Source organism: Anas platyrhynchos, chromosome 8, assembly GCF_047663525.1.
Source record: "Anas platyrhynchos isolate ZD024472 breed Pekin duck chromosome 8, IASCAAS_PekinDuck_T2T, whole genome shotgun sequence".
In the NCBI taxonomy this organism is placed as follows: domain Eukaryota; kingdom Metazoa; phylum Chordata; class Aves; order Anseriformes; family Anatidae; genus Anas; species Anas platyrhynchos.
The window spans coordinates 16117700-16145358 of record NC_092594.1 but is presented as its reverse complement, the minus strand read 5'-3'; the positions used below and the strand labels follow the sequence as shown (position 1 = coordinate 16145358).

The following is a 27659-nucleotide window of genomic DNA, read 5'->3' as shown; positions in this document are numbered from 1 at the left end:
GGGGCGGTGCTTGTGCGGTACTGGGGCTGTACTGAGGGAACCAGGGCGGCGCTGAGGGACCTCCTGGCCGCGCTCCGCCCCGTTTCCGCCGTGATGGCGGCCGGAGCCCGGCGGCAGCGGCGGCCGAGGCGGGCTGCGGGAGCCGGAGGCGGCAGCGGCAGCAGCAGCAGCAGCGGCGGTGGCGATGGCGGCGATGTGAGGCGAGGCTGAGGCCGAGGCGAGGCGGCGCCATGTCGGGCTGCGTGTGGGGCGCGGCGCCGCCGCCGCCGCCGCCGCTGCTGCTGGAGGCGCTGGGCCGGCTGTGGGAGGTGCAGGCGCCGCTGGGCAGCGGCTCCTCGGCCTCCGTGTACCGGGTGCGCTGCTGCGGGGACCCTCGGGCCCCCCCGGGAGCCGTCAAGGAGTTCGTGGCCCCCCCGGCTCGGCCCGGCCCCGCTCGGCGCCCCGCTGCCCGCCCGGCCGCCGCTGACTGCGCCGAGTACGGGTTCCGCAAGGAGAGGGCCGCCCTCGAGCACCTCCGCGGCCACCGCAACATCGGTAACGGGGGGGGTTTGGGGGGCAGCAGGGACAAGAGGGACAGGGAGGTGCCCCCCGAGGTGGGCAGCACCCCCGCTGGGGTTGGGAAGGGAGCCCGTGAAGGTTGAGCCGCCTGCTGCGGGTTTTAGGGTCTCCCCGTGGTGCTGGGGAGGAGCGGGGTGCAGTATTTGGGGTGTTTTTGCCCGTTCCTGATATTCCCGTGGCCGTGTCTCTCCGCAGTGACGCTGTACGGCGTGTTCACCAACCACTACTCCGCCAACGGCCCGTCGCGCTGCCTGCTGCTGGAGCTGCTGGACGTCAGCGTGTCCGAGCTGCTGCTGCACTCCAGCAACCAGGGCTGCTCCATGTGGATGATCCAGCACTGCGCCCGGGATGTCCTGGAGGCCCTGGCCTTCCTGCACCACAAAGGCTACGTGCACGCCGACCTCAAGCCACGCAACATCCTGTGGAGCGCGGAGGAGGAGTGCTTTAAGCTCATTGACTTTGGACTTAGCTTCAAAGAGGGGAATCAGGTTTGGAACCTGCTGCTCTCGGGGCAGCCTGCTCTCCCTTGCGTCGCGCGGGCCTGTGATGCTCTCAGCTCCCGGGTGGATTAGTGGAGGTGACCTGGTGGGGATAGCAGCTTGAGCTGGTGCTGAGGGTTTCCTGGAAGGCTAAAATGTGGTCTGGCCCGTGAAACAGCAGCCGGTGTTCCCGTTCTCCCCGCGTGTCTCTGGTTGCTGTTGATGTCAGTCCTTGTGCTGCCCACACCGTGGATTCCAGAGTTAACGATTCAGCTTCCTGGAAAGTTTGCTGGTTTTCATGTGGTCAGAGGAGCGAGAGCAGCCAGATCTGTAGGATCTCTCTTATCATCCCTTATCCTACGTAGTAGTAATCCAGGCTTCGCCATCGGTCAATTGCATTATCTCTAGTGGCGTCCTTGCTCCTGTCTTTACTTTCATCCTATCTTCAGCAGCTTCCCTTTTTAAGTCTGGATGTTTCTTTCCCACGTGACTGGGTTGACCAAAGCCCTGATTGTGGCTAGGCAGCATCTGTTGTGTCCTGACATGGACAGATCTGTGCCTGTTCTGCTCTGCTCTTCCTGTTCGCTGAGCTTTCACTCCCTCTTCAGACTGTCACTTGTTTATTTTGGTAGTGACGGGTTTTGTAAGTTTGTCCTTTCCCCTCTTGTTCCCTTCTGTGGCCTCCAGTGAAAACAGAGGGACTGTCTACAGAGAGCCTGGGGAGGTTCTGCTGGTGGCTTGACAGAATTTCCTTTCATCCCTCCCTCTCTGAGTAACCTTCTGTGAGGGTATCAGTAAAGCTTTTTATCAGATAGCCCTGTAGCAAATTAGCCTGTAATCACTGGGTGATGGGTGGTAAGTCGTAAGTGAGCTATGACTCTTCTTTCCACACACTGTCCTAGCTTCTCCTTGCACTCTTCTCGTCTAAGAGGTTTTCAGATTATTATTTTTTTGACTGCTTTACCTGGTATTGACAGTAAAGCTCACTGATCCACCAATGTCTGAGGACTGCGTGGGTGACCCGTCCCTGAATTCCTTGGTACAACATCAGATTTTAACGTGTGCACTCCTTAACGACTCCTCCGTGTTGTGCTTTGGTCCTCCCACGCTCTTGGCTGAGCACAGTTCCGTGCTGGTAATCTGCTGCTGTCTATCAGCAGAAAACACTCTCCTGGTGTCTTGTGTCTGAGGCAGATATATTTTTTTTTTTCTTCAGGGCTACGTTTTGCTGCTCGCTCTGGGAGTTGCCTTGTAATACTTGATCGTGCATTTTATTTGCTTCAACCTTCTTCCAATCTGCCTTCTTCGGGCTGAGTTTCCTTCTCTGGTTCCCGTAAATACGCTGCCTGTTGGGGCGAACCTTCTGACCCTGCTTTGAATACGTACTGGCTGGCAGCCTCTCCTCCCCGCCCCTGCCGTGTCTAGCTGCGGACATGTATGAATTCCTTATCTGAGTCAAGACCGTGTTCCTCGCATTTGGGACAACTCTGCTCGGCTTGTTCTTGCATAACTTTCTGCAGTTACTGTTTAACAGGGAATGGCTGTACACAGAGCAAGGTCTCAGCCACATAAATCTCTGAAAATACCTCAGATAGTGGGAGTGAAATTCCCTCTCTCTATTTTTGCTGGTGGCGTTGACCACGGCATTTTCCGTGTCTCAGTGTTGTTTGGTGGGGCTGCCAAACTGCTGCTTTCACTATGCCCGAGGTTTTGCTCTTTGCTGATTGGAGGCAGTACCCTACTAAGCAATTTGTGTATCTGTTTTTTTTTTTTTTTTTGGTTTATGAAACAATTTTAAGCTCTGTTGCCCAAAAATGTCTTTTGTAGTCTTTATTTCCGATTGGAGAGCCAGCTAATTTTGGTTTGAGTATATTCCATGGCTAAGAATTCACAATCCTGTGCCTTCTTCAGGAAGTAAGCTTGTATATTCTTCTGTCATTCCTCGAGTCACATCAGGGCATTTGAAACGAGCCCTCCTATATCAGAAAGATCCAGCATCCAGTTTATCACCGGGCATTCAAAGGACTTGACGAACCCACGGCTGACTGATCTGGCATCGGCTGTGAGCAGGAGGTCGGACTGGAGACCTTCCGAGTAGCCTCTCCAATCAGCCCGCGTGTGATTCTGTGATTTTGCTGTTTTCTTTTCATCAGACAGTGTGTGGGTATTTGCCTCTGCCAGCCACAGCAGCCGAGCAGGTATTGATTGCTGCAGCACTTCTCGCTGCGAGGGGAGAGGAGGAAGAGGTGCGTGGGAAGCGCCTTTGATAATTTCCTTGTCTGAGTGTTAGATGCCTGCTTCGTTCTTGTGATGCTGTGTTCCAGAGAACAGCAGCAGCACTTGAGTAATGGAAGCTGTTACTGATCCTCACCGCTCCTTCTGAGCGTTTTGTGCTCGTACAGCTGATGTGGGAGCGTGCTGTGGGTGCACCACCCTTATTATCCTGAAGCTCCCGGTGTCCTCCGTGCTCACACAAGGTTAACAGGCCAGTCCACTGTCACGTCCAGCCTCTTCCTGCAGGCAGTGCTGTCCTTCAGAGAGCTCGGATGCTCGTGGGGTGGCTGCTGTTTAGCTGGAGGATATTTTCTCTTCCAGTCTTATTTTTTTCCCCTTCATCAACACAGCAGCACAGCAGGCTGAACGAACTCCCTTCTGGCGCGGTGCTGTCTGTCAAGCCAGCAGCGGTATTTTGGTGACCCGTTAGAAATTGCCCCTGTAAACTGATTTAAGGTTAGAGCAGAGAGCCTGGATCTGCAAAATTAACCTCTTTGTGTTTGTTCGCCCTTCTGCAGGATGTGAAATATATTCAAACAGACGGGTATCGGGCTCCAGAGGCAGAACTGCAGAACTGCCTGGCACAGGCAGGGCTCCAGAGCGAGACGGAGTGTACCTCTGCTGTGGATCTGTGGAGTCTGGGAATCGTTTTACTGGAAATGTTCTCAGGAATGAAACTGAAACATACAGTCCAATCTCAGGAATGGAAGGTGAGAGAGAACTGCTCTGGGCGTCCTTGTTTATGCCAGGCAAGTCCTCCTGCTGCTTGTGTGCACCTTGGATTTGTAAGGTAGCACCTGGCAACTAGAGAGCGTTTCCTTGATGTGTCTATAATCCTATTGTCCTGGGTATTAAGGCTTCAAAGCCTTAGAGACCTGCCTGCCCTGTGGGACTGACGTGTCTGAACACTGCCTGTGTACCGAAATCCTACAGCTCCAGGATTCTGTGTTCAGAGCCTGTGTCTCCCCAATTAACTGGAAGTTAATTATGCTGGCTGTAGTGCCGCACAGACAGAGGAACCGTGTGCACAGATGATGGCTACTATTGCACTACTATTTCCTTTCAGCCCTAATTACCACTTATTTCTCTTCCCAGGCAAACAGTTCTGCCATCATCGACCGCATTTTTGCCAGTGAAGGGGTGGTTAATTCAGCCATTCCAGCTTATCACCTCAGAGACCTTATCAAAAGGTATCTTCCTGCATTTACTAAGTGTTGCTTAAAGATGTGCCCTGTGAAGTCTTGTGCTTCGGAGCCCACACCTACCACTTTTTTTTAATGTCCTTGCCACTATGCTGGTCACGAGTGCAAGCATTAGCTATATTAGCTGTGCTTTCATTAGCCCTGTGTTATTAGCTGCTCTGAATCCCATTTTTGACAAGATGTGGGAGCTTCTTGAAGTATGATGGCTTTTATGAGACTGCATGTGTGTCTGAGACAGGAGCAGAGTGGCCTGGAGAGGTGGAGCTGGAACATGCAGTGTTCGTTCTGAAATTCTAATGAGCAACTCCCATAATTCGGTGCTGAAAGACATCTCAAAGCAAAACCTCCTGTATTATGTACTTGAAATGCTCTCAGAGGATCCTTCTGGTGTGCTTAAGCTGTGAATTGGAAGATGTGCTCTTGACTGTTCTCGTTGTACCATAAGCACCCGAAAGCTAGGCTATTCCTCGGTGCTGGCTGCCAGCCCAAGGTGAATTGGATGCAGGAATGTCACATGCAGGAGCATAAGGATCTCTCTTCTCTTGCAGCATGCTTCATTGTGACCAAGGAAAGCGAGCCTCCGCTGAAAAGGCTTTATGCAGCCCGTTCTTCAGCATTCCCTTTGGTAAGCTGTGCACATGGGCCCCGCTCGCAGCTTTGGCAGCATATCCTGGGAGCAGCAGGGGTGTGCAACTGCTCCTGCTTTCATCCTCGCTGCTGCTCCCTGGTGTTGTGGCACTTCTCAGCCCTCTGGTAGCCAGGTCAGACGTTGCCCTTGCTCTCAGTGCTGCCCTGTTCCTGTGGCCGTGTGGGCTGCCACGTTTCCTTGGTGGACTCCCTCTAAATCCTGCTCAGATTGAACTGCCCAAGGGTGTGCTGACAACCTTAGGTGGGGGGACAGACATAGACAGGGCATTTAGCTGGCCTTATGACCGTTAAGGTGCATTTGAAGAGTGCAGAGCAATTTATGGGAGGCTGATGGCTTTTATGTGCTCAGAGTTTCACAGTTCAGAAGCTGGGAATGGGAGCAAGGAGGGCAGTGGCTGGTGGGTGCCTCTGCTGCTGCAGGCCGAGCAGTCCCGGTGTGCTCTCACGGTGCTGCAGCCTGTCTTGGGGCCTGTCCAGGAGAGTGTGAGCCTACGTTTGCAGTGACAAAAGTCACTGAGGACGTCAGGGCCTGCCTTTCCTCACATCCGCATGGCAGGTCTGGCAGTTGTCGGTGTTGTTTGATCTAGCACTTCCTCTTCACTTGAGGAGAAAGGTGGTGTTCCCTCAGGACTGCATGTTCCCCCAGAGCCCCCCATGCAGACTGTCAGCAAAAGATGGGCAGGGACTGCCCTGTGTAGGCTCCTATCCCTCCCCATTTTCTGTTCCAAAAGCACCACAGCAGCATTCTTCAGAGCTTGCTGGCTCTCAGAGGACCGGCAAAGACCTCTGCATCCAGCGTTTCTGCAGCATAAGTCAACGTTTCAGGCATCCAGCTTCTTGCTGGGCTAGTCTTTTCTCTTCAGGCCTTGCTTTTCCTAAGCTGCTTGGTGTAGCTTGCAGTGAAGGCTGTTAAATATCGTAGCTTCCAAGGCTGCATCTAGATGTTGGCATCCCTTTGTACTGGCAAAGGTAATCAGCTCATCCTGGTTTTAAAACTGCTCTTGCATTTCAGAAGCTGGGGCTGTTGTAATCAAAGCCACCTTCCATGGAAGGAGCTGAACCTTCCTGCCAGTTTTGCTGTAGAGCAGAGGGAGCAGCGTTTTGGCAGTACTTCCACATCTTGTTTCAAACACGCAGACCTCTAACTGTACCCTCTTGTACTAGGAAGGTGCTTCTGTGGGTAGTGCTACAAGTTCATAAAACAGCTTCGATTTTTCTTTAGCTGCCGGTTCTCTCCTTTGCCTAGCTTACACGTAAGCGTGTCTGCACAAAGAAGCATTCACTGCTGCTTTCCTAGGAAGTCAGAATGTGAGCTGTCACTACCTTCACTTGGCCACAGTTATTCTGTTTAGAGCAAAGACAGCTGAGAACGGCCTTCCTTGTCGTTTCCAGCCAAGACGTGACTTTCCAGTTACTCAGCTTCTTTCCTGAGCTGCTTGTAGGCTGCAGCCAGCTGTGTTGTCAGTGCAGGGGGTGTCACTTGGGACTCTGAATGGGAGCAGAGGTGCTGGGCAGAACGTTTTTCCTAGGACAGAAGGGTGTTGCAAGTGCATTTGTCACTTAGTTATAGGAAGACAGATGGTTCTGAGTTGTAAGGGTTGGTTTGTCTCCCTCCTCTGAGAAAGACACAGATGTACTTGAGTAAAAGGAGCTGCATGTAAGGCTGAGGCAATGGTTAAATGCGTTTCAGTTCCCTATTCCTCTGATGCTATCTCTGGGTTGCCAACAGCCCTAAGGAAAAATGGTCACGGCAGTTCTCTGGGAGCCGCCTGTGACACCTCTCTTTGAAGGGATGCTCCTGAGTGCTGCCTGGGCATCGTCTAGATAAGGCCTTTCATCCTCCAGGCTTCTCATAAGGATTCCTCTGTGTCACACGGTGGAAGATTTACTGCGTGTTACTTGACTGTCATCTCCTCTTGCCCTGTGAAATCAAGGCTGTGCCTGTGCAGGGCAAAGATGTCAGCTTCTTGTACGCTGTGTGCTTAGCGTGGAAAAGTATTTCCAAGGGAGTAATCACCTGCTGTCTTTGCAAAGCTAGTCAGAGGGCTCAGGCTGGAGAACTGGAGCCATTTCTTCCCTTTTCTCTCCTGTTTCATTTTCAAATGTGAGACCCGTGAGCCCTGCTGTTGTGTTCAGCTGCTGTAGGTGGCTGGTACAAGTAAAGGTATGTTCCTGCTCTTGAAGCACTACAAGTTGGGCTCCCAGATCTTATATTGCCAAGGGTCCTGTGGCCGTGGGCTTCATTTCTGCTCCTGTAAAGCCTTTCACAGGATCAGTGCTCACCCACTTTCCTCGTGTGGCACTGACTTAGTCCGTAGCACTGCCTCAAGTAGCTAAATATTTTTCTTTTTCTCTTGTAAGGTGCTCTCAAAACACCATGTTGCAGCTGGCTTTTGATGGTGGGGTTTCACACAGTGTTTAGGGAAGAACCCAAGTATAACCTAGAGTCAGCTGAGGCTCAGGTCCCAAGAACTGAAGTTACAGAAGCTCTCTGGCCCCTTTCCAGCTTGGCTGGAACCGGTAACAGGAGGAGCAAGTTACACAGTGGTTCTTTCATCTTCTTGCATCGCCGTGTATAAAAGATAGTTTGCTCAACTACCACAGCCCTTGAGGTCACATCAAATTCTAAATGTGAGCTAGGCAGACATAATTCTAGTCTTAATTGCTCCTAGCTTTGTAATTTTAAAAGCAATTTCAGGTGCTAGCCTCGGTATAATTGCAGAGTACACTGAATCCTTTGGGAGAGCCTGTTAGCACGCAGGCAAAGATAAGTTGGAAACGGGGAAAATGCATTACCTGTAAATGCAGGTAATGATGGAGCAGAGCTAAACTACTGCAAAGAGCAGTCAGTCCTTGTGTATATTGAGTCAGCTTCATGTTTTCTTGCTCCTTTGATTTCCTTTCTCTAACTGTGGGTGTCACGCAGCTCCCCATATCGAAGATCTGGTGATGCTCCCCACGCCTGTGCTGAGGCTGCTAAACGTTCTGAGCGATGCTTCTCTGCAGAGCGAAGAGGAATATGAAGGTTGGTGTGTGCTGTGCCAGTCACGTGTAGCAAGGTCATCTCACTGCTTTGTGTGGATTTTGGGGTGAGAGAGCAAGCAGAAGAGCAAATAATAGACACAAGAGCAGTAGCCAAAGGGCTTCTCAGCTGAGTTCTGATACCTAGAGGGTCAGCTGCACTAACAGGGAACAGGCTAAGGCTGAAAGATTGAGCCAAAGAGCAGAGCTTGTAGTGAGTTCCTGAAGGATCTCAAATGTTGAAGAAGATTGATTTTAATTTTCCTCTCTGGTTAAATGCTCACAGAGCTTGTGATGTGTTTGTGGCTCTGAGCTGCTGCTGAACATGTACAGGGCTCTGTGGAGCCCAGGAACAGGATCCTCAGAAGTTTGCTGGTCTACAAAAGTCACAAATCCTGAACGTTTTGGCTACTGGAAGGCTTTGTGAGCAGGAAGGACTCACTGTGTGTGTGCTCCCGAGGCCTGGTGTCAGGGATTCACGGCCTGCAGATGTGTCCCTGGTCAGACACTGTCCTGTTACGTGGCTGCTCAGCAGTGTCAGCCTCTGCGGTGATATTCCCTGATTATTTTAAATCGAGAGGAAAAGGCTGTGTTGACTGAAAGGTCTTGAGGTGTTAATCTGGCCTTTTTTTTGCTTCTTAGCAAACCCTAGTTTGCAACGTGAAAGGCAACCGGCTCTTTTCTTTCTCAGATATCCTGGAAGACATCAGAGAGGAGTGTCAGAAATACGGACCGGTGGTTTCCTTGCTTATTCCAAAGGAGAATCCTGGTAAAGGCCAAGTAAGTGAAGGGAGGGGAGAGGCCGTGCGATTCCCACGGACGCTGTGTGCTGCAGGGCTGCTGCTCAGCTTCTGGAAGTCTCCTGGCTGACAACAGTGCTAAAAATATCTGGGCCTCTTGAAGGACAGCGCAGGTTCCTGCCCGGTTATGCAGGGTTCCCTAACCTGGGAGGGCCCCAGACGAGTGTTAAAATTGCAGTTCAGAGATGCATCTTCTTCCTTTTTAGCTCCACTGCTCTGGACTCAACCAAGGATAAAGGGGAAAAACTTGCTTCAGGAGCTGTTTCCCCAATTGCAGGGGCAGGAGGGAGCGGGTGGTGTGCTGCCTGGAGGCTTCACTTTTCCTCTCTCTTTTTCAGGTCTTTGTTGAATATGCAAATGCTGGTGATTCCAAAGCTGCCCAAAAAATGCTGACTGGAAAGATTTTTGATGGCAAGTTTGTTGTGGCTACGTTTTACCCACTGAGTGCCTATAAGAGAGGATATCTGTACCAAAACTTGCTGTAGGCAGTAGCAACAATCAGGAGAGTTGTCTCGCTCCTCTTCCTCACGTGTTTTACAGTTGAATGTACAAAAGAGCTTCCTAGCCCTGCTTCTGAGTCATCCCTAACGAAGAGATGCGAAGGACTGAGAGGGGCTTTGAAACCTTTACTGCTGCTTTGTGATGTGCAGAGGAGGCCTGGGTGGCTTTACGCGTGTGCTTGTGTGTGTGTGTGTGTTGTGCTTGCTCGTTTACACTAGGCGCGTGGCTTTGCCTGCCCCGGCAGGCGCTCGGGTGCCGAGGGTGACCGTGGGGGCCTGGGAGGCAGAGCAGGTCGTGGCAAGCACTCGGGAGTGCTAGAAATAAGAGCTGGAACCTCAGCTTAGCGCCCGGTTTCGCTCAGGGGAGGGTGAAAGGCTCTGGCTTTGAGCCTTCGCACCCCCCAGAGCAGAAGGCGGCGGTGAAATCAGATCTGCTGAGCCACGCAGCCTCTCCTGGCACAAGCTGGGCCTGGGGAGCGAGCCGTGGGGAGCCAAATTTGGGTGCCCGGGTGGGCAGGAGCTGCCTGGCTGGGGATGGACACCAGCAGAGCAGCACCGGCCTCGGTCCCAACACACCCTGGAAGCACCTTGTAGCCCGAGGTGATGTGAAAGCTGTGTCGCGTGGAGTCATCTTCCCAGCCTGTACCCTGCGCCAGCACTGAGGCTCCGAGCTCTGATGCCAAATCCTCCGTAGTATGTGAGTGTCTGTAGGTGATATTTTTGGAAAGGAGTGCGGCGGCGCGCGGTATTCGTTGTGTCTCAGCAGGACTTCTGCCTGCGAGTCTTAGGAGAAATGACAAATATTTATCTGTTGTAGGTCCCACGCTTGGCTTTTCCGTGTTGTGCAGTTTGTTTTTTTTGCATTAACCCGTTAGACTTGTCGTAGGTTAGAAGCACTGACACTTTTGGTCCTTCAGAGGTGACACAAAGGGCCTGAGGCAATCTGAGATCCTGTTTGGAAAGGGCTGGGCCGGTAACCGGGCTTACCTGGCCGGATTCGTGTCTTTCCCAGTGTCCACGGTGGGTTTTTGGGACAAGGACCTGGGCGAGCAGCATCCCTGCTCCCCCCGAGCGCTCTCCCTGCTCACGCAGCTCTAAAGCACAGGCAGAAGATCTCGAACCCTGCTGAAATACTTGAGGGCAGCTCCTAAACTGCCTCTGCCCTGCCCTGGAGTAATAACCCCAGTTACCTTGCAGTTTACGTCCTCGTGGTTTACTTCTCGCATCTAGCTGAGGCTGGACTTGCTGGAATCCTGCACTTAAGTGGTCCTCCTGGATTTTGCCCCGCCTGCATGCGTGCAGAACCGACGTCTGTAGCATTTCACGGGTGTCCGTGCTGGCGTGGAGTCCTGTCTGCTGCTGGTGTGGAGTCCTGTCTGCTGTCGCCCTTGCCAGCCTTCCCCAGAAAGGACCAATCCCTTCGAATTTCCCTTGTCGCCTTTGAGATGGTAGAATTTTCCAGGAAAAAAAATATAATGATAATAATAATAATAATAATAATAAAAATCCCGCAGTGAGTTTTGAGGTCTGTTTTGCTGGTCAGGCTGTTCCCGGGACGATGCTGCTTCGGTGTACATAGCTGTCGAGCAGCTTTGCGCAGGTGGGCTGTGTGATCCAGTGCTGTTCAGTTACCTGTCCTTGCGGCGAAGCACCTTTAGCACCTGGAAGGAGTCGGACAATCAGTCGGGCGAGGGGTTTCTCTCCGTGAAGAGCAGCGGTGAGATTGCTGACAGCGCTCTGATCGTGGCCAGGCAGTGACCGAGCTCCTCAGCTCCGAGCTGGTGCTGTCTCTGGCAGGCTTTGCCGTCGATAGGAGCGCCGTGGCCCAAAATCCATCTTCAGTGCCACTGTCAGCAGCACCAAGCTGGCTGTTGTGTGCCTCGGGGCTGATGCTCAGCTGAAGACGAGAGCCGTGCCGGGATTAATCCCTGGAGAGGAGCTGCAGCACGGTGAAGTTGCTCTCCCAGGATTTGGCTGGGGTTTTGTTCAGCTGTTTCAGTAGGAACTGGGTACATCTGCAAGATGCAAACTCCTGCCACCGTGTTTGCTCTCTGGATGCTCGCTGACCAGCCCTGAGCACTGAATGGAGCAACAAACAACCCACAGAGCTTATTTTTTTTGGCCCTCCTGGCTAGAGGTGAGGCTGCTGATCCCTGTCCCGTCACTGGGTCCAGGATTCTCCCTGCAAGCTGTGGGAGCGTGGAACAGGGAAGTTTAGGAACTCCTCGGAGCAGAAGGATTTATCCCTCACCCTCTGCCTTCAGCTTGGCAGAGGGAGGCTGTGACGCTCACCCCGGTGTCTCGGCCCACCACCCAGCCCTGTTAAACCTGTGCTGCTGAGCCCTGGCTTGGCACAGCCGCCTTCCTAAAGCTTCCCCCTGTGCCAGGCAGTTGTGTGCTCGGTCCCGGTGATCAATAAAGGATGCTTCGAGACAAACCCCTGCTTCTGCCATCTTATGGGGGGCTCCCTGGGTGTGCGTGTCATCGCCTGGAGGGCTTGGGGGCTGCCTGGGGGGGACGGGGCGCAGGAGGACGCCTTTCCCTGTGTGTCTGCAATGCTCCTTTGGGGTTGGGGGTGGTGTTTATTGATTGTTGTTTATTTATTGTTGTTTATTTATCGTTGTTTATTGATTTTTTACCTCTCCCCACCCTTGGCCTCGCTCCTGCTCAGGGAGAGGCTGGGTAAAGCCGAGCTCCCCGTGGTTCCTCAGCTCCCATATCCTCTGGGGGTGGTCCAGAGGGGGCGAGGAGCGCTGTGAGGGGGTTTGGGGGGGGTCCTGGCACTGTCTGTGGGGTTTTTGCAGCCCCCCCCTCTGTGGGGCCGCGCAGCAGAACCCCCCCTCCGCAGCCGCCTCCCGCCCTCCTCTGCCTGCCCGCTGACGTGGCGCGTTGCCATGGCGCCGCCGGCCCCGCCCCCCGGCCGCTCTCATTGGCCGCCCCTCCGCGCGGCGGCGGTGGGCGGTGCCTCCCGGCGGCCCAATGAGAACGCGCGGCCGAGGCCTCCGCCGCTCCTCATTGGCCGCGGCGCGGCGGCCGGGGGGGTATAAAAGGGGGGCGGCGGCGCGGCGCGGCCGGCGGCGGCGGCGGGATGGAGGCGGAGGAGGAGGGGGCGCTGCTGGCGGCGCGGCTGGCGGCGGGCGGGCAGGGCCATGTGCTGCGCTTCTGGCCGCAGCTGGGCAGCGCCGAGCGCCGGGAGCTGGCGGCCGAGCTGCGGGGCATGGACGTGGCCGAGATCAACCGCTTCTTCCGCAGGGCGAGGGGCGGCGGCGGGGCTGCGGAGGGGGCTCCGGACGGGAGGATGGAGCCGGTGCCCCGGGACGTGCTGGGCAGCGCCTCCCGGGACCGCGGGCTGCTGCCCGGCTGGGAGAGCCGCGGTAGGAGCCGGGGAGGGACGGGGGGGGAGGGACGCGGGGCGGGGGGCTCGGTGCCGGGCCCCACGCGTGTCCTCGCGTCCCCGCAGGGCTGGCGGAGATCGCGGGGGGCCGCGTGTGCGCCCTGCTGCTGGCCGGCGGGCAGGGCACCCGCCTGGGCGTCCCCTACCCCAAGGGCATGTGCGACGTGGGGCTGCCCTCCAGAAAGAGCCTCTTCCACCTGCAGGCCCAGCGCCTGCGGAGGCTGCAGCAGCTGGCGGAGGAGCGGCACGGGGAGCCCTGCTGCATCCCATGGTGAGCTGATGGACCGGGGTGTCCCCCTTGCCCTGCCCTGGGTGCCCACCCCCCTGCCCGGGGTCCCAGGGGTGCTCGGAGGAGGTCCAGCAGGGTTTTTTTGGGGTGTTTTCCCCCCCAGGTACATCATGACGAGCGGCCGGACCATGGAGTCCACGCAGGAGTTCTTCCAGAAGCACCGCTACTTCGGGCTGAAGAAGGAGAACGTCGTCTTCTTCCAGCAGGGCATGCTGCCCGCCCTGGGCTTCGACGGCAAGATCCTGCTGGAGGAGAAGGGCAAGATCTCCATGGCGCCAGGTCTGCGGGGCTGAGGGCGAGTTTTGGGGACAGCCGGGCCGCGTGTCCCGCTGCCCCTCGCCCTGCTCCCCGCTCCTCTCAGCCCTGACGGCTCCCGGGGGGCAGCTCGCAGCATGACGCAGGCTGGGAGGTGTCGGTTTTGGCAGGGAGGACCGGGGTGGGGTGCAGCCCGGCGGGGGATCCTTCGTCATGCTGAGCGCATTTCCCGGCTTTGGGGAGGATTTGGAGGAGGAGGAGGAGGGTGGGTGTGGATGGCTCAGCAGGACGGCTGTGTGTCACCGCACCCCAACGCCTTCTTCTCCCCTCCCACAGATGGTAACGGGGGCCTGTACCGGGCCCTGGGGGCGCACGGCATCGTGGCCGACATGGAGCGCAGGGGGGTGCACAGCGTCCACGTGTACTGCGTGGACAACATCCTGGTGAAGGTGGCCGACCCTGCGTTCATCGGGTTCTGCTTGGAGAAGGGAGCCGACTGCGGTGCCAAGGTATTGTTCCTGGGCTGCCCTGCTCCTCGCGTGGCTTCCCTGGGCCTTTTTACCCTTCCCCACCAGTCCCCTGTATCCAAGAGAAGAGCTCCGGGAGGTGCAGGGTGTTACTGACCCCGTCTGTGCCATCCTGGCACCGAGCTTGTCCCCGTGCCCCACCTGGAGGATGTTGCACGCCCAAAGTTTTACTCGATCGGCAGCGAAAGGGGCTGAGCGCTTGTGTTTGCGTTGGGCTTGGCTCTGGCAAACAGGTGACAGGGCTCGCTGTCCTTGAAGCTTTCAGAGCGTGAGCTGGGAGGCAGAAAGCTGTCAGTCCCTCCCTCTGGCCCGGGTGGCAGGAGGAGGAAATAAACCCAGATGTGCACAAAGGGGAGCCCTGCGTGCCTCTGGTGGCCTGACTGGGCTCAGGTAACGCGTCGGGGTGGCTGTGCCGAGCTGGCAGCCCTCTGCTGTTCACGTGGGGGCCAAATGCCAACATTTACCTGCGTCCTCTGCCTGCCACACGCGGGCCTGCTGCCAGGTCCTGCCTGCACCCTCTGGGTGCGACTGACAGCCGTCACCCAGCCCTGCCACCGCGCCCTCTGGCCACTGTCACCATAACCAGCTGGGCTGCAGCATCCTCAGCCCTTCCCTGGCCCTGCTTTTAGAAAAATGACCCCATGGGGGCCGCTGGATATATGGGACGTGTCGGGGCTTTTCCCGTGGGCAGGTGGTGGAGAAGACCAACCCCACGGAGCCGGTCGGCGTGGTGTGCCGCGTGGACGGCGTCTACCAGGTGGTGGAGTACAGCGAGATCTCCCTGGCCACCGCGCAGAAGCGGGGCGCGGACGGGCGGCTGCTCTTCAACGCCGGCAACATCGCCAACCACTACTTCACCACCGCCTTCCTGAAGGACGTGGTCAAGTACGGGCTCGTGTGCTCTGCCCCGTATCTGATGCCTGTCCCCTTCCTGTGAGATTTGGGATGGGCGCTGCGTGCCAAAGTGACCCCCTCCCCTCTCGGCTTCTCGCAGCACTTATGAGCCGCAGCTGCAGCACCACGTGGCCGAGAAGAAGATCCCGCACGTGGACATGGAGACGGGGCAGCTGGTCCAGCCCGAGAAGCCCAACGGCATCAAGATGGAGAAGTTTGTCTTCGACATCTTCCAGTTCTCCAAGTAGGCCCTTTTCTCTCTGAGGGGGGTGGGCTGCTGACCCTACAGCCGGGAGGGGCAGAGAAAGGGAACGGGCACATCTCCCAGCCGTGCCCCTGACCCTTCTGTGTCCCCCAGGAAGTTCGTGGTGTACGAGGTGCTGCGCGAGGACGAGTTCTCTCCCCTGAAGAACGCGGACAGCCAGAACGGCAAGGACAACCCCACCACGGCCCGGCACGCCCTCATGTCCCTGCACCACCGCTGGGTCCTCAACGCGGGGGGACACTTCGTGGATGAAAATGGCACGCGCATCCCCGCCATCCCGCGGTGAGCCTCTGCTCTCCCTGCTTTCCCCCAAAACCCTCTGCCTTCCCGTGGGTGATAGCTGCTGGGACGAGGAGCCTCCTCCGTCCCCTTGGGCTGGCTGTAAAGCACCAGGCAGTGCCCAGCCCGTCCGTGCTCCTGCAGCCGGCACCGCTGGAGCCCTTGTCCCGGGAGGTTTGTGGGGCAGAGCCGGGCGTGAGCTGCAGGAGGAGCTGTGGGCCCGCAGGAGCTGCTTCCCTTCTCGTTTCAAGCCCTGGGAACTGCACCCTGCAGTCTCCATTGCGGCCAGGGGTGCCCGTGCGGCCCGGAGGTGGCTCCCCAAAGCCCGGCACAGCAGCCAGCAGATCGCAGCACCCCACCGGGGGAGGAGAGCAGCCCCCGCCTCGTTCTGCCCTCTCGTTTCTCTATCCCAGCCTCGTTAACCCTTGTTTATTCCCACTAGCCTCCCAAACGGAAGGTCAGACGCCCCCCCGGCCGATGTCACCGCCAAGTAACTATTCGTGCAGCCGGGCTGCAGTGCATGGTGGCGGGGCTGCGCTCAGGGGCTAACGGGCTCCGGGCAGCTCTCCGGGGACTAACGGGGGCTCGGGGCGCATGCTGGCACCGGGGCACGTCTCACCGTGAAGGCTCCTGCAGGTGGGCGATGGGTGGCACCGCTCCTGCCTGGGGCTCCTTTCTGCAGAGGCTGAGGGTTTTGCGCTGCTCCAGCACCGCAGGACGTGAGGAGCAGTGTCCCCAAGGAGTTGTGCTGCCCGGTTTTGGTGCAGGAGGGCAGGCAGCCTGCTGCTGGTGGGCAGCAGCACAGCCTGGGAGCTGTTGTGAAACACTCTGGAGTTTTTTTTTTCTCCTTCCCGGAGCAGCAGGCAGCACAGCCCGGGCTCGTCACGCAGCGCAGCCAGCTCCGACCCTGGCTGGTCCCGCAGCTGGAGGTGGCTGCTCTCCTGGTGGCTGCCAGACAGCCGGCAGCCCGGCCCCTGGAGCGGGATTAAAAACACAAACTGGCCTCCAGATCGTGGCTTTGATGTAGCACATGTGAATCTTAACGTGGGCGGTCAGCTGTGTTGGTGTGACTTCAGCTAGTGAGCTCTGACGAGCCAGGCTGCGAAATTGGTGAAAGCCCCTGGCTAATGAGGACCTGGAAATTTATGGGAAGAGACTGGAAAGCGTTAAGAAGTGTTAAAACAGTCTCTGGGACAGCAGGCGCAGGGAACACCTGGGGCTTCAGCTTAGCGTGTGCTCCTGGGATAAGTGAGAGTGGACGGGCAGCGAGCTTGTCACCTTCGTGCCCTTCCCCAGCAGCCGCACCTCCTGCTGCTTTGGGGTGGAGATGTTCCTGGTTTGTAACTCAGAACTCCAAGCGCTCTCAGGTTTATGCTGGTTAGGATGCAGGATAAAGGATGCAGCTCCTAAATGAGCTCGAACCCAGTCAGCCTGCAAGGAGAAGCCAGCAGGAGGAGGGGTGAGCGGCTCGCTTGTGGCACCGGGTACAGCGGGGCTGCGCTCTGGGGCCGCAGGTAGATGTTAGATCCTCCGGGAAACTGCACCTCGAGCTCTCTTCCCTTTCAGCTGCTGCTGGTACCTAAACCTTAGCTCGCACCTTCCTGGAGGGCACGGCACGCGAGGCTTGACTAACCCGGGGAGCGGCACCGCCTGGCTCAGCCCGCGGGGCTCCCGGCGGGCAGGCGCTGATGCTGGGGGGGTTTCTCTCCGCAGCCTGAAGGACGCCAGCGACCTGCCCATCCAGTGTGAGATCTCTCCCCTCATCTCCTACGGCGGAGAGGTAAGGGGCTGGGCTCCGACCCTAAGCACTTGGAGCACGCCCGCCTTCGTTAAGCGTCCTAACGAGCTGCTTCCCACACCCCGCCAGGGCCTGGAGAAGTACGTGAAGGGCCGCGAGTTCCGAGCACCTCTCATCATCGACGAGGACGGGATCCACGAGCTGGTGAAGAACGGGATGTAGCGGCAGGCACCCCGTCCCCTGGACACATGAAGGTTTTTGGCTGGGGCTGCCAGCGTTGGTCCTGCTCCCTCTGAGCTCCCGCAGAGGAGGACGCAGCCCGCTCGGTTCCTGGCACGCTGTATGCTTCTATTTATATTTTAATTTAAAAACCAAACACTTTATGGATTTCCCCTGCCACGAAGCACAGCTGCGGTGCTGCTCTTTGCACTTGAGGCTGTGGGCATTTATTTTTAAACGTGTATATAGGAACAGTCATTGTACATGCAGAGGATTTTTATGGTACGGGGCTGGGGGTGATCTTTGAATTTTTATTTTTCTCGAATCTACATGGCTATTTTTTTTAATAGGGTTCTCGTCATTGCCCGTGTCCTCCCTTTAGCTCATCCTTTGTATGTTGCACAACTGGAATTGCCTGATTAAACCCCTGAGTCCCTCCCGTCTGTCACCTGGTGGTGCTTTGTGCCCGGGGCTTTCCGCAGGGGGGCTGCTCGTGGAGCGGAGCCCGACCTCTCCGTGCTGAGCTCCCAGCACGGTGGGGAGGGCAGCCCGGGGAGGAGTCGTGGGCAGGTTCCCCTGGCACAAAGCGCTTCTTTTTAGTGTTTCTTGGGAAAACGGGGCTGTGCTTTCCTCGGGAGTTCCTGGGAATGGCTGCAAGCCTCGGGCAGGTAGGAACAGGCAGGTGCACAGCTCCATCACAGCGCAGGACAAAGCCAGCCCGGCACCGTGCCCTCTGGCAGCATCCTGTGGCTTTGTGGGAGGACGCTTCAGCTCCTGCGTGGTGTCCCCGTGCCTCGGGGCACAGATCTCCACCACGGATGTCACCGAGTCCCCTGGGTGCTGAGGTTGGGCAGCCCTGGGCTCAGACAGGGCCGTGTGGGGGGTCTTGGCTGCTGCTGGGGCGGGCTGGTGGCCGCTGGTCCCGGGGGAAATGGGGTGGGACAGGGGCCAGGGGCTGGCGCAGAGTGCTGCGGGTGGTCTGCATCCCCCCGCCCTGTGTCCCCACGCACAGCTCTGCTGGCCCGGGGAGCGGCCACCACAGGGAATGGAGCCCCCAAAGCAGGATGGGGCGCAGGGCACAGCACCCGGGGGGACGCAGATGGCCCCGAGCAGCAGCAGCAGGGGTCTGCAGGGTGCAGGGGGGGCTCCGCTGGCTCCCCGGGTGCTGAGGAGGGCCGGGGAGGAGGCGGTGTTTGCCTTGGCCGCCGGGCTGTGTTTGCACACCGACACCTCTGCACCGGGTCCTGGGACAGAGCCCGCTGCCAAGTTATTTCAGCGCTAATTCCAGGTGGCAGCGGGCGAGCGGGGCGGGCTGGCGGCTGTGCCGCCGTGCACGTAGGGGATTCGGGGGGCATCCCGCAGTGGGGTGACCCCCTGGGGCTGTGGGGTGGCGCAGCCCTACGGCAGGCACTGTGCTCCTGCCCACCCCGAGGGATTTGGGGTGCCCGCCTGCCCGGGCCGAGGGTCCCCAGCGCCCCACCAGCACCCTGCCGGGCAGCCGATGGCTTCCAGCGCAGCTGACTCAGAATTTGTTTGTCTGCAGCCCAGCTGGGCCGGCAGTTTGGCAGCGAGGGCTGGGTTGGGGTTTTGGAGCGAGGCGGCGGCACTGGGGCGGGCGCCGGGTCCAGCTCGGGGTGCCCGGCAGGGTGGGAGAGTTTTTGGGGCCGCTGCTCGGGGAGGGGCTGGTGTGGGAGCGCGGCTCCCGGCCACGTGCGCCCTGCGGGGAGGGGGCTGCAGGTACCAGCACCCCCAGCCTGGCTGCCAGCACGGACGCAGGCACAAAATCCAGCAAAAAACAGTTAGAAATACTACTAATTTTTAAACTACTGCACAAAAAATGATTCGAACCCATTATTCCTGTTTCCTCTGTGCTGCGTCGCGCGGTCGGTGGCCGCGGTGCCGAATCGCTGCCTGGAGGCGGTGTGATGAAAACCCAAATTTCAGCATGTGGCCTGGGGAGCCCCCGGGCTGCTCCCGCTCCCCACATGGGGCAGGGGGCTCGGCCGCGGCACTGCCGAGCACAGGAGCTCTGCAGAGCAATCGGGGGGCCCTGAGCGGGTTGGCACCCAGAGAGGGGACTGGGGGGGTCGTGGAGGCTCCTCCATCACCCACATTTTGGGGAGCCCCTCATCTGCGTGGCACAGGAGGAGGGTCGGGGCACTCCGTCCTGCTGCCTCAGGGTTGAGCGTGGAAAGAAAAACGCTGCCTATTGCTTTAAGCTCTCTCACCGGCCACAGGTCTCTTTTTTTTTTTATATATTTTCTCTCGCGCTATGAATGGGTTTTGCTGTAAATTATAGCTTTGCGCACATTCCCTCGGGTCGAGGAAAATAACCTCCGCCGAAAAGCCAGCCTGGATTGGTGACTGGCTCCCCCCCTCTCTGCTCCCTAATTGAAACCAAATGTGCAAGATGTAGGATTGTGGGATTTCTGGCCGGCTCCCAGGAATCCGCAGAATGCGAGCGCGCTCGCAGAGGCATCTTGCATCAGCCCGGGGAAGTTCGCTCCTCGCCTGGCTCCCCCAGCCCGGGCGAGGAGCGAGGAGCCCGCCCGCCCACCACCGCCTCCCCGCTCCGGTGAGTCTCTTGGGGTCCCTGGGGAGGCCTTGCCGCCCCGTCCTGGGGTTTTGGGGGGATGTAGGGTCTGCCCTGCTCTGCCCAGGACCCCAAAGCTGGATCGGGTCCCTCTGTGGGGCCAGGAGGGGATGGGGCAGCAGTGGCTCCGCGTGGGGCAGCATCCCTGCTTGGGCTGCCGGCGCTTGGCCTTTTCTCTCCGTTTTTCCCCTTCTGCCAACGTTTCGCCCCTCGCCCTGCGCCTGGCCAGTGTTTCCTGGTGTCTCCTCCTCTCCCTCCTGCGTGTGCTGGCACAGCCGGTGGCGGTGCTGGCCGGCCACGGTGGCCCTGCTGTCCCTCTGGTCCCCGAGCTGGGCACGGGCTCACTATAGGGCGGGGACATGGCACGAATTGTCCCCATCCCGGCGCTGGGGACCTGCTGGTGGCTTCCCGTGCCGTGTGGCCGTGGCGGGGCGATGCCGTGCGGCGTGGCACGCAGCGGGAGGAGGGCCCCGGCTGCCGGGGGGCCCGTGCTGGGTGCAGCGCCCACGGGGCCACGTCCCCAGCCCTGCCACCACCCGGCTGTGCTCTTGGCATCCCCCCGGGGTGGCTGGTGGCCCTGGGGACACACCGGGTGCTCCTCGCGCGCTGCGCCACCGCGATGAGCCCCTGGCTGGGGAGAGGCTCGCAGCTCCAGAAAATGGGGCTGCATCCAAGGCAGCCGAGCTCCAAAATGGCATTTTGGGGGAGGAGGGGGACTACGTGTCCCGGCATGCTGCTCTCTGCTCCCGCAGTGGCTGCGCTGGTGGCACGGCACGCCGGGGGCTGTAGTGCCAGGCCCCCTACCCAAAACACGGCCCGCCTCGGGCCTTGGCACACCCCAGTCGTCTGCTCGCCCCACGCCAGCGTCCTTCCCGGCAGCGGGGTGTGCTTTAGGGCACCCACGGGCTTGTTTCTGAACAAGCATGGGTTTTGTTTATTTATTCATTCCCCACCTTAATTTTCCCTGCTAATTTCGGTAGAACAAGAAAGGAAGGAAAATAAAAGGCAAAACAAACAAACAAAAACGGAAGCGGAACAGGGAAGCCTGAGGGAGGATCTCCCCGAACGCCGTGCAGTAACAATTTCCAGCACTCGGAAAACTTTTCGGGTGAACCTTTTCGGGCGAACCATTGCAGAGCCAGCCTTTTTGTCAGGGCTGGCGGAACAAAACCGCTTTCCAGCCGTCCTGCCAGCAGCGCTGGGCTGCTCGGACCATGCGCGCCTTCGCCCGGCGCCGCCTTCCCGCTGCCTCCAGCCCGGCCGCGAGCGCTCCAGCAGGAGCAGACGCCCCTCCGTGAGCCCAAACCTGAGCCCCTTCCCTCGGGGAGGTGGCAGCATCTGCTACCCTGATGCCTAAAGAGTTTACTCAGCCTGAAAGAATAGTGGGAAAAAATGTCTGCGGATATGCGCTGGAATGCGGGAGGAAATTGAGATTTTGGGGCCGGAGAGATTGGATCCGTCAGTGAGCAGCGGAGCCTCGCGCGCTGCTCACCAGCCCCGAGCTCTGTAGGTGAAATTCCCGTTTGCGACCCAGCTGGCTGGCAACATGGGCTGCAGCCTAGGCTTTTGGGGCTGGGAGCAGGAAAAAAAGCAGCAGGGAACAGCGTCAGGGGGTGCCCCGTGCCCACCGCCTGCTCCTCTCTAGCTGTGCTCACCTCCTCCTGGGCAGCTCCCGCCGGCCCGCGGCTGGCTCTCACCCCTCTGGTGACACCGAGGTTGGCACGGGAGCGGAGAACCATCAAAACAAACACGGCATCAATCTCGGGCAATTACCTGCTATTACGTCTCCGCAGCCAGAAGGCAAGGAAAGCGCGCTGCGCAACGTGATAGCGCTGCCACGGGCCGAGCTTGTGCAACGTGCTGCTTTCCAACCACCCCTGGCGGGTCTGCCCATCCATGCGGGACGGTGCTGACCCCGAGGGGGGCTTTTGGAGGCTCCGTGTGCTGCCCGTGGCCCTTTTGGCAGCAGGGGATGGGAACGGGGGGGCTGAATAGCATCACAGAGGCTCGGGGGGTTGGCAGCAGTGGTGTGACCCCCCCTGGCCGTGTCTCCGCAGGGCCGCCGACATGCCAGCCCTCCCCATGTGCCTGCTGGTGCTTCTGGTGCCACTGCTCTGCGTCCTGCAGGCTGCACGAGCCCAGGTCAACCCGGGTAAGTGAGAGCCCGGCAGCAGCTTGGTGCTGGGGCCGAGGCAGGGCTGGCCTCACCTCCAGCCGGGTTTGCAGCTTGGGAACGGGATGAGAGTGGTGTCAGGCGCACCGCAGGCTGTGCCCGAGCCGTGGGTGCTCGGTGTCACTGCGGCCCCGCACGGTTTCCTCGGGGCGGTTTGCGGAGGGAGCTTTGTGGGGCCAGAGCTGGCGGGGAGAGGGTAAACACGGCCAAACAAGCCGGCTTTTCAGCAGCTCTCCTGGCAGCCAGGCGCGAAAAAATAACCCGTGGGGATGCGGTGCCGAGCAGGGGGCGCAGCCCACCCGCCGCTCCGGGTACTTTTCCACTCCCCGAGGGGCCAGCAGGTTTCATCCCCTGCTACCAGGGATGGGTGGGGAGCAGGGAGGTGGCACGGCTGAGGACAGGCAGCTGCGGGTGGGATTTGGGGCTCGGGATTGAGCCCTCTGGTGCCCAGCGGCTCTCCCACCAGCGCCAGGCAGGTGTCGGAGACATCCCCTCACCCTTTGTCCCTCCTCCTCAAGCCGGGGGGATGGAGCATGCTGCCCCCCCTGCAGCTGCACGAGGCGGTCACGGTGCGGAAAGGTGACCTAGATGGGGAGCGAGGGGGCACCCCACTCAGCACCCCGCTCAGCACCCCGCTCTCCTCGCAGCGGTGTGCCGGTACCCCCTGGGAATGTCGGGGGGGCACATCCCCGACGAGGACATCTCCGCCTCCAGCCAGTGGTCCGAGTCCACGGCCGCCAAGTACGGACGGTGAGTGCGGGGCATCGGCAATGGGAGACCCTCGGGGGGGACCCTTGGGGGTGCTGAGATGGGACAGGCTCAGCTAGGGGGCACGGGGACAGCTTTTCCCACCTGCAAACCATCTCTCCACCCTCCCCGTGGTGCTCGCAGGCTGGACTCGGAGGACGGTGACGGTGCCTGGTGCCCCGAGATCCCGGTGGAGCCCGACGACCTGAAGGAGTTCCTGCAGATCGACCTGCGCGCCCTGCACTTCATCACGCTGGTGGGCACCCAGGGCCGCCACGCCGGGGGCCACGGCAACGAGTTTGCCCCCATGTACAAGATCAACTACAGCCGGGACGGCACCCGCTGGATCTCCTGGAGGAACCGGCACGGGAAGCAGGTGGGGAGGCAGCCGAGCGCATCCCTCGGCGTCCCCGCGGGGCGCTGGGGCCGTGCCCACCGCCGTTGTGTCTCCCCAGGTCCTGGATGGCAACACCAACCCCTACGACATCGTCCTCAAGGACCTGGAGCCGCCGCTCATCGCGCGCTTCGTCCGCTTCATCCCCGTCACCGACCACTCCATGAACGTCTGCCTGCGCGTGGAGCTCTACGGCTGCGTCTGGCTTGGTGCGTGCTGGGTGCCGGGGTGCTCATCTCCCTTCTGTCCATCTGTCTGTCTGTCTGTCCGTCCGTCCCATCGGGGCTGCGCAGGGTCCTGGGGCAGAGCAGCTCACGCTCCCTTCCCCGCAGACGGGCTGGTGTCCTACAACGCGCCGGCTGGGCAGCAGCTCGTCCTCCCCGGCGGCACCGTCATCTACCTGAACGACTCCGTGTACGACGGGGCCTTCGGGTACAGGTGAGGAGCGGGGTCTTGTGCAGCCAAAGCTGCAAGGATATGGGGTCCCTCTGCTTCCAGGGGCTCTGAGGAGCCGTCAGGTGCCCAGGCTGCTGCTCTCATGAGCTGGGCACCATCAGGCTCCCGGTGCTCACGAGAGCTCCCCAAATTCCCCGCCTGTGGCAGCATGACGGAGGGGCTCGGCCAGCTGACGGACGGCGTGTCGGGGCTGGACGACTTCACGCAGACCCACGAGTACCACGTCTGGCCGGGCTACGACTACGTGGGCTGGCGCAACGAGAGCACGGCCGGCGGCTACGTGGAGATCACCTTCGAGTTCGACCGCATCAGGAACTTCACCACCATGAAGGTCTGTGCGCCCCGCGTCCCCCCCCCAGCCCCGTCCCCGTCCCCGTCCCGTGGCAGGCTGCGCTCACGGGCTGCCCCACAGGTGCACTGCAACAACATGTTCGCCAAAGGGGTGAAGATCTTCAAGGAGGTGCAGTGCTATTTCCGCTCCGACGCCGGCGAGTGGGAGCCCAACGCCGTCTCCTCGGTGCTGGTGCTGGACGACGTCAACCCCAGCGCCCGCTTCGTCACCGTGCCCCTGCTGCACCGCATGGCCAGCGCCATCAAGTGCCAGTACTACTTCGCCGACACCTGGATGATGTTCAGCGAGATCACCTTCCAGTCAGGTACCGGCACGCTGACAGCCCCCTGCTGCCAGCCCCGGGATCCCTCCTGCGTGGGGCATTCGGAGGGGAAATGGGGCTGGGGGTGCCCGTGCCCCCACCTCAACGGGCTCTTCTTTTCCCTTGGCAGATGCAGCCATGTACAACAACTCGGTGGCCCCCCCGGAGATGCCCATGGCCCCCACCACGTATGGTAAGGCAACGGAAAGCCGCTCACCCTGAGCCGGGCAGGGCTTGGGGTCACCTCCCCGTGGGGAGATGCTCAGGGGGCTCCAAAAGGGGAGAAAAGGGGGGGGCGGGGGCTGTCCCCTCGGCCCAGCACGACCTGTTCTCGCTGTCCCCTCCTGCCAGACCCCACGCTGAAGGTGGACGACAGCAACACGCGCATCCTGATCGGCTGCCTGGTGGCCATCATCTTCATCCTGCTGGCCATCATTGTCATCATCCTCTGGCGGCAGTTCTGGCAGAAGATGCTGGAGAAGGTGGGCGCGTGCGGGGCGGCTGGTGGGCTCCCACCGCAGCCCCCAGCCATCCGAGGTGTCTGCGCCAAACTCGTCCCTGTAGGGGCAAGGTGACCCACCGGGGCCACGCTGAGCCCTGGTGGCCTTTTCCGAGCCGTCCCCTCCCTCGTCCCCCTCTCGCAGGCATCTCGGAGGATGCTGGACGACGAAATGACCGTCAGCCTCTCGCTGCCCAGCGAATCCAGCATGTTCAACCACAACCGCTCCTCCTCGTCCAGCGAGCACGAGTCCAACTCCACCTACGACCGCATCTTCCCGCTGGGGCCGGACTACCAGGAGCCCTCGCGCCTGATCCGCAAGCTGCCCGAATTCACGCCGGGGGAGGAGGACACGGGTGAGGAGTGGGGAAATCCTCCCGGGGGGAGGGCACACCACGAAGCTGGTGCTTGAAGCCCGTCCTCGTGGTGCTGCAGCTCTGAAGGACACCGTGGCAGGGCTGGCCCCGCTGTCTCCCCCAGGCTGCAGCGGCCTCGTGAAGCCGTCCCCGGCCGCCGTCCCCGAGGGCGTCCCCCACTACGCCGAGGCCGACATCGTGAACCTGCAGGGCGTCACGGGAGGCAACACCTACTCGGTGCCGGCCCTCACCATGGACCTGCTCTCCGGCAAGGACGTGGCCGTGGAGGAGTTCCCCAGGAAGCTGCTGACCTTCAAGGAGAAGCTGGGGGAGGGCCAGTTTGGGGAGGTGAGGGGGGAGCGGGGCCCCGATGGGGTTGGGGTGGGAGGTGCAGGGAGCTCCTGCTCGCTGCCTTCGCCCCAAAACGGGGCCTGGAGGGAGGGGGGAGCGCGGGAGGTGGCGGTGACGTCTGCCCCCGCAGGTCCACCTGTGCGAAGTGGAGGGCATGGAGAAGTTCACGGACAAGGACTTGGCCCTGCAGGGCCTGGAGGCCGGCTCCAACCGCCCCGTGCTGGTGGCTGTGAAGATGCTGCGGGCGGACGCCAACAAGAACGCCAGGTACCGGCCCCCCTCCCCACGGGGCTTTGGTCCTTGCTGGTCCTAAACTGCTCCCCGAGCCCCTGCGCACACCCCAAAAAGGATCAGCCCCGTGTCCGCCTGACCCCCGCTCTCTGTCCCCGCAAGGAACGACTTCCTGAAGGAGATCAAGATCATGGCGCGGCTCAAGGACCCCAACATCATCCGCCTGCTGGCCGTCTGCATCGCGGACGACCCGCTCTGCATGATCACCGAGTACATGGAGAACGGCGACCTCAACCAGTTCCTGGCCCGCCACGAGGCGCACAGCCCCCCGGACGCCCAGACGCCCACCGTCAGGTAGCCCCAGGGGGGACGGGGAGGGGGGATTTGGGGACGGCATCAGGGCCTTGGCCCCGCTCCGTCCCGGCGCCTCAGTGCCCCGCCGTGTCCCCAGCTACCGCGACCTGCGCTTCATGGCCAGCCAGATCGCCTCGGGCATGAAGTACCTCTCCTCCCTCAACTTCGTGCACCGCGACCTGGCCACCCGCAACTGCCTGGTGGGGAAGCGCTACACCATCAAGATCGCCGACTTCGGCATGAGCAGGAACCTCTACAGCGGGGACTACTACCGCATCCAGGGCCGCGCCGTGCTGCCCATCCGCTGGATGTCCTGGGAGAGCATCCTGCTGGTAGGCGGGGGGGGACCATGGTGTATGGGGCCACGCTCTGACCCTACAGAGGTGGTTTGAGGAGCCTGGGGTATTCAGGGTATGGCGCTGCCCACCCTGACCCTGATGTGCTCACTCTACCCAGGGTAAGTTCACCACGGCGAGTGACGTGTGGGCGTTTGGGGTGACGCTGTGGGAGACCTTCACGCTGTGCCGCGAGCAGCCCTACTCGCAGCTGTCCGACGAGCAGGTCATCGAGAACACCGGGGAGTTCTTCCGCGACCAGGGCCGGCAGGTGGGCACGGGATGGGACGGGATGGGATGGGATGGGATGGGACGGGATGGGATGGGAGAGTTTGGGAGGGTTTTTTCCCCCCCCCAGGACCCGCTCGGTGCCGCCCCATGGGATTTCCGTGGCCCTAACCCCCATCCCCCTGTGCTCTCCTTTTCCAGACCTACCTCCCGCAGCCCGCGCTGTGCCCGGACTCTGTCTATAAGCTGATGCTGAGCTGCTGGCGGCGGGACACTAAGGACCGTCCCTCCTTCCAGGACATCCACCGCCTGCTCCACGAGCCAGCCGGCGACGAGTGACCCCGTTGTGCCCGGCCCCACGGGACCCCCCCTGGTTTAGGTTCTCGCTGCACAGCCTAGGAGGACAAACCCCAAAGAGGACGGGGACGGCACGGCCCCGCAGCTCCCCCGCTGCCCCGGGCTGACTGGAGGTTATTTATTGAGCCCTGCTCCTGGTGGCAGCGGGACGGGGACGGAGTGGACACCAGGAGCCGCGTGGTTATGGGGCGGCGAACTGGAGCTTTTGGGGGATTTTTGGGACGTGCTTGTTCCCGCATGGCATCCAGCCTCTGCTGCCGGCCCGCAGACGGACTGATGGACAGACGGACAGAATTACGGACAGTAGGGCCCCCTGTGGCCCTGACCGCGGCTTATGGGGTCGCCTGAGCCCCCTGTGCCCTATGGGGACCCCCGTCGGGCCCCCCGGCCGCACACCCCACGCGGACCCTCGTGCTTCGCCGGCCCTGTCCGCGTCGCTGCGGCCCCGCGGGGCCCCGCTCGCTGTGTTCTGGGGGAGCCCCTCCCGGCGGGGGCCACCCCACTAAGAGCCCCTCGCTCCATCACCCGGCCTCGTGGTGTCCTTTTTTGGGGGGGGACAGACCCTCGGGGGGCAGCAGGGGGGCTTTGGG

At 60.2% G+C, this 27659-nt stretch overlaps 3 protein-coding genes across 7 annotated transcripts; all 3 read left to right on the top strand.

Moving 5' to 3' along the window:
* Window positions 1-77: 77 nt before the first annotated feature.
* Window positions 78-11919, top strand: UHMK1 (U2AF homology motif kinase 1). Its single transcript, XM_027462867.3, has 8 exons — window positions 78-534; window positions 754-1046; window positions 3830-4021; window positions 4407-4501; window positions 5062-5138; window positions 8088-8186; window positions 8874-8962; window positions 9321-11919. The coding sequence occupies exons 1-8, from the start codon at window positions 231-233 to the stop codon at window positions 9465-9467; spliced, it is 1296 nt and encodes a 431-aa protein (XP_027318668.3). The 5' UTR covers window positions 78-230; the 3' UTR covers window positions 9468-11919.
* Window positions 11920-12551: 632 nt separating this feature from the next.
* On the top strand, window positions 12552-17781 carry UAP1 (UDP-N-acetylglucosamine pyrophosphorylase 1). Of its 3 annotated transcripts, none has more exons than XM_072042190.1 (10): window positions 12552-12856; window positions 12943-13147; window positions 13269-13444; window positions 13757-13929; window positions 14639-14832; window positions 14942-15085; window positions 15200-15388; window positions 15828-15842; window positions 17099-17165; window positions 17253-17781. In XM_072042190.1, exons 1-10 carry the CDS (start codon window positions 12571-12573, stop codon window positions 17343-17345), a joined length of 1542 nt encoding a protein of 513 aa, XP_071898291.1. In that variant the 5' UTR covers window positions 12552-12570; the 3' UTR covers window positions 17346-17781. The 3 variants fall into 3 exon arrangements, with proteins under 3 accessions (XP_071898291.1, XP_038038645.2, XP_071898292.1); XM_038182717.2 differs by having other exon boundaries at window positions 12553-12856; window positions 15828-15875; XM_072042191.1 differs by lacking the exon at window positions 15828-15842 and having other exon boundaries at window positions 12553-12856.
* A 1980-nt stretch (window positions 17782-19761) lies between these two features.
* Window positions 19762-27593, top strand: DDR2 (discoidin domain receptor tyrosine kinase 2). 3 transcript variants are annotated; one of them, XM_038182716.2, is made up of 17 exons: window positions 19762-19917; window positions 21993-22087; window positions 22756-22858; window positions 23000-23231; window positions 23311-23458; window positions 23582-23687; window positions 23853-24036; window positions 24118-24361; window positions 24489-24551; window positions 24710-24840; window positions 25003-25213; window positions 25293-25561; window positions 25695-25831; window positions 25958-26149; window positions 26247-26481; window positions 26606-26755; window positions 26914-27593. In XM_038182716.2, exons 2-17 carry the CDS (start codon window positions 22003-22005, stop codon window positions 27049-27051), a joined length of 2628 nt encoding a protein of 875 aa, XP_038038644.2. In that variant the 5' UTR covers window positions 19762-19917; window positions 21993-22002; the 3' UTR covers window positions 27052-27593. The 3 variants fall into 3 exon arrangements, with proteins under 3 accessions (XP_038038644.2, XP_038038643.2, XP_038038642.2); XM_038182715.2 differs by lacking the exon at window positions 19762-19917 and having other exon boundaries at window positions 25338-25561; XM_038182714.2 differs by lacking the exon at window positions 19762-19917 and having other exon boundaries at window positions 25314-25561.
* Window positions 27594-27659: the final 66 nt, after the last annotated feature.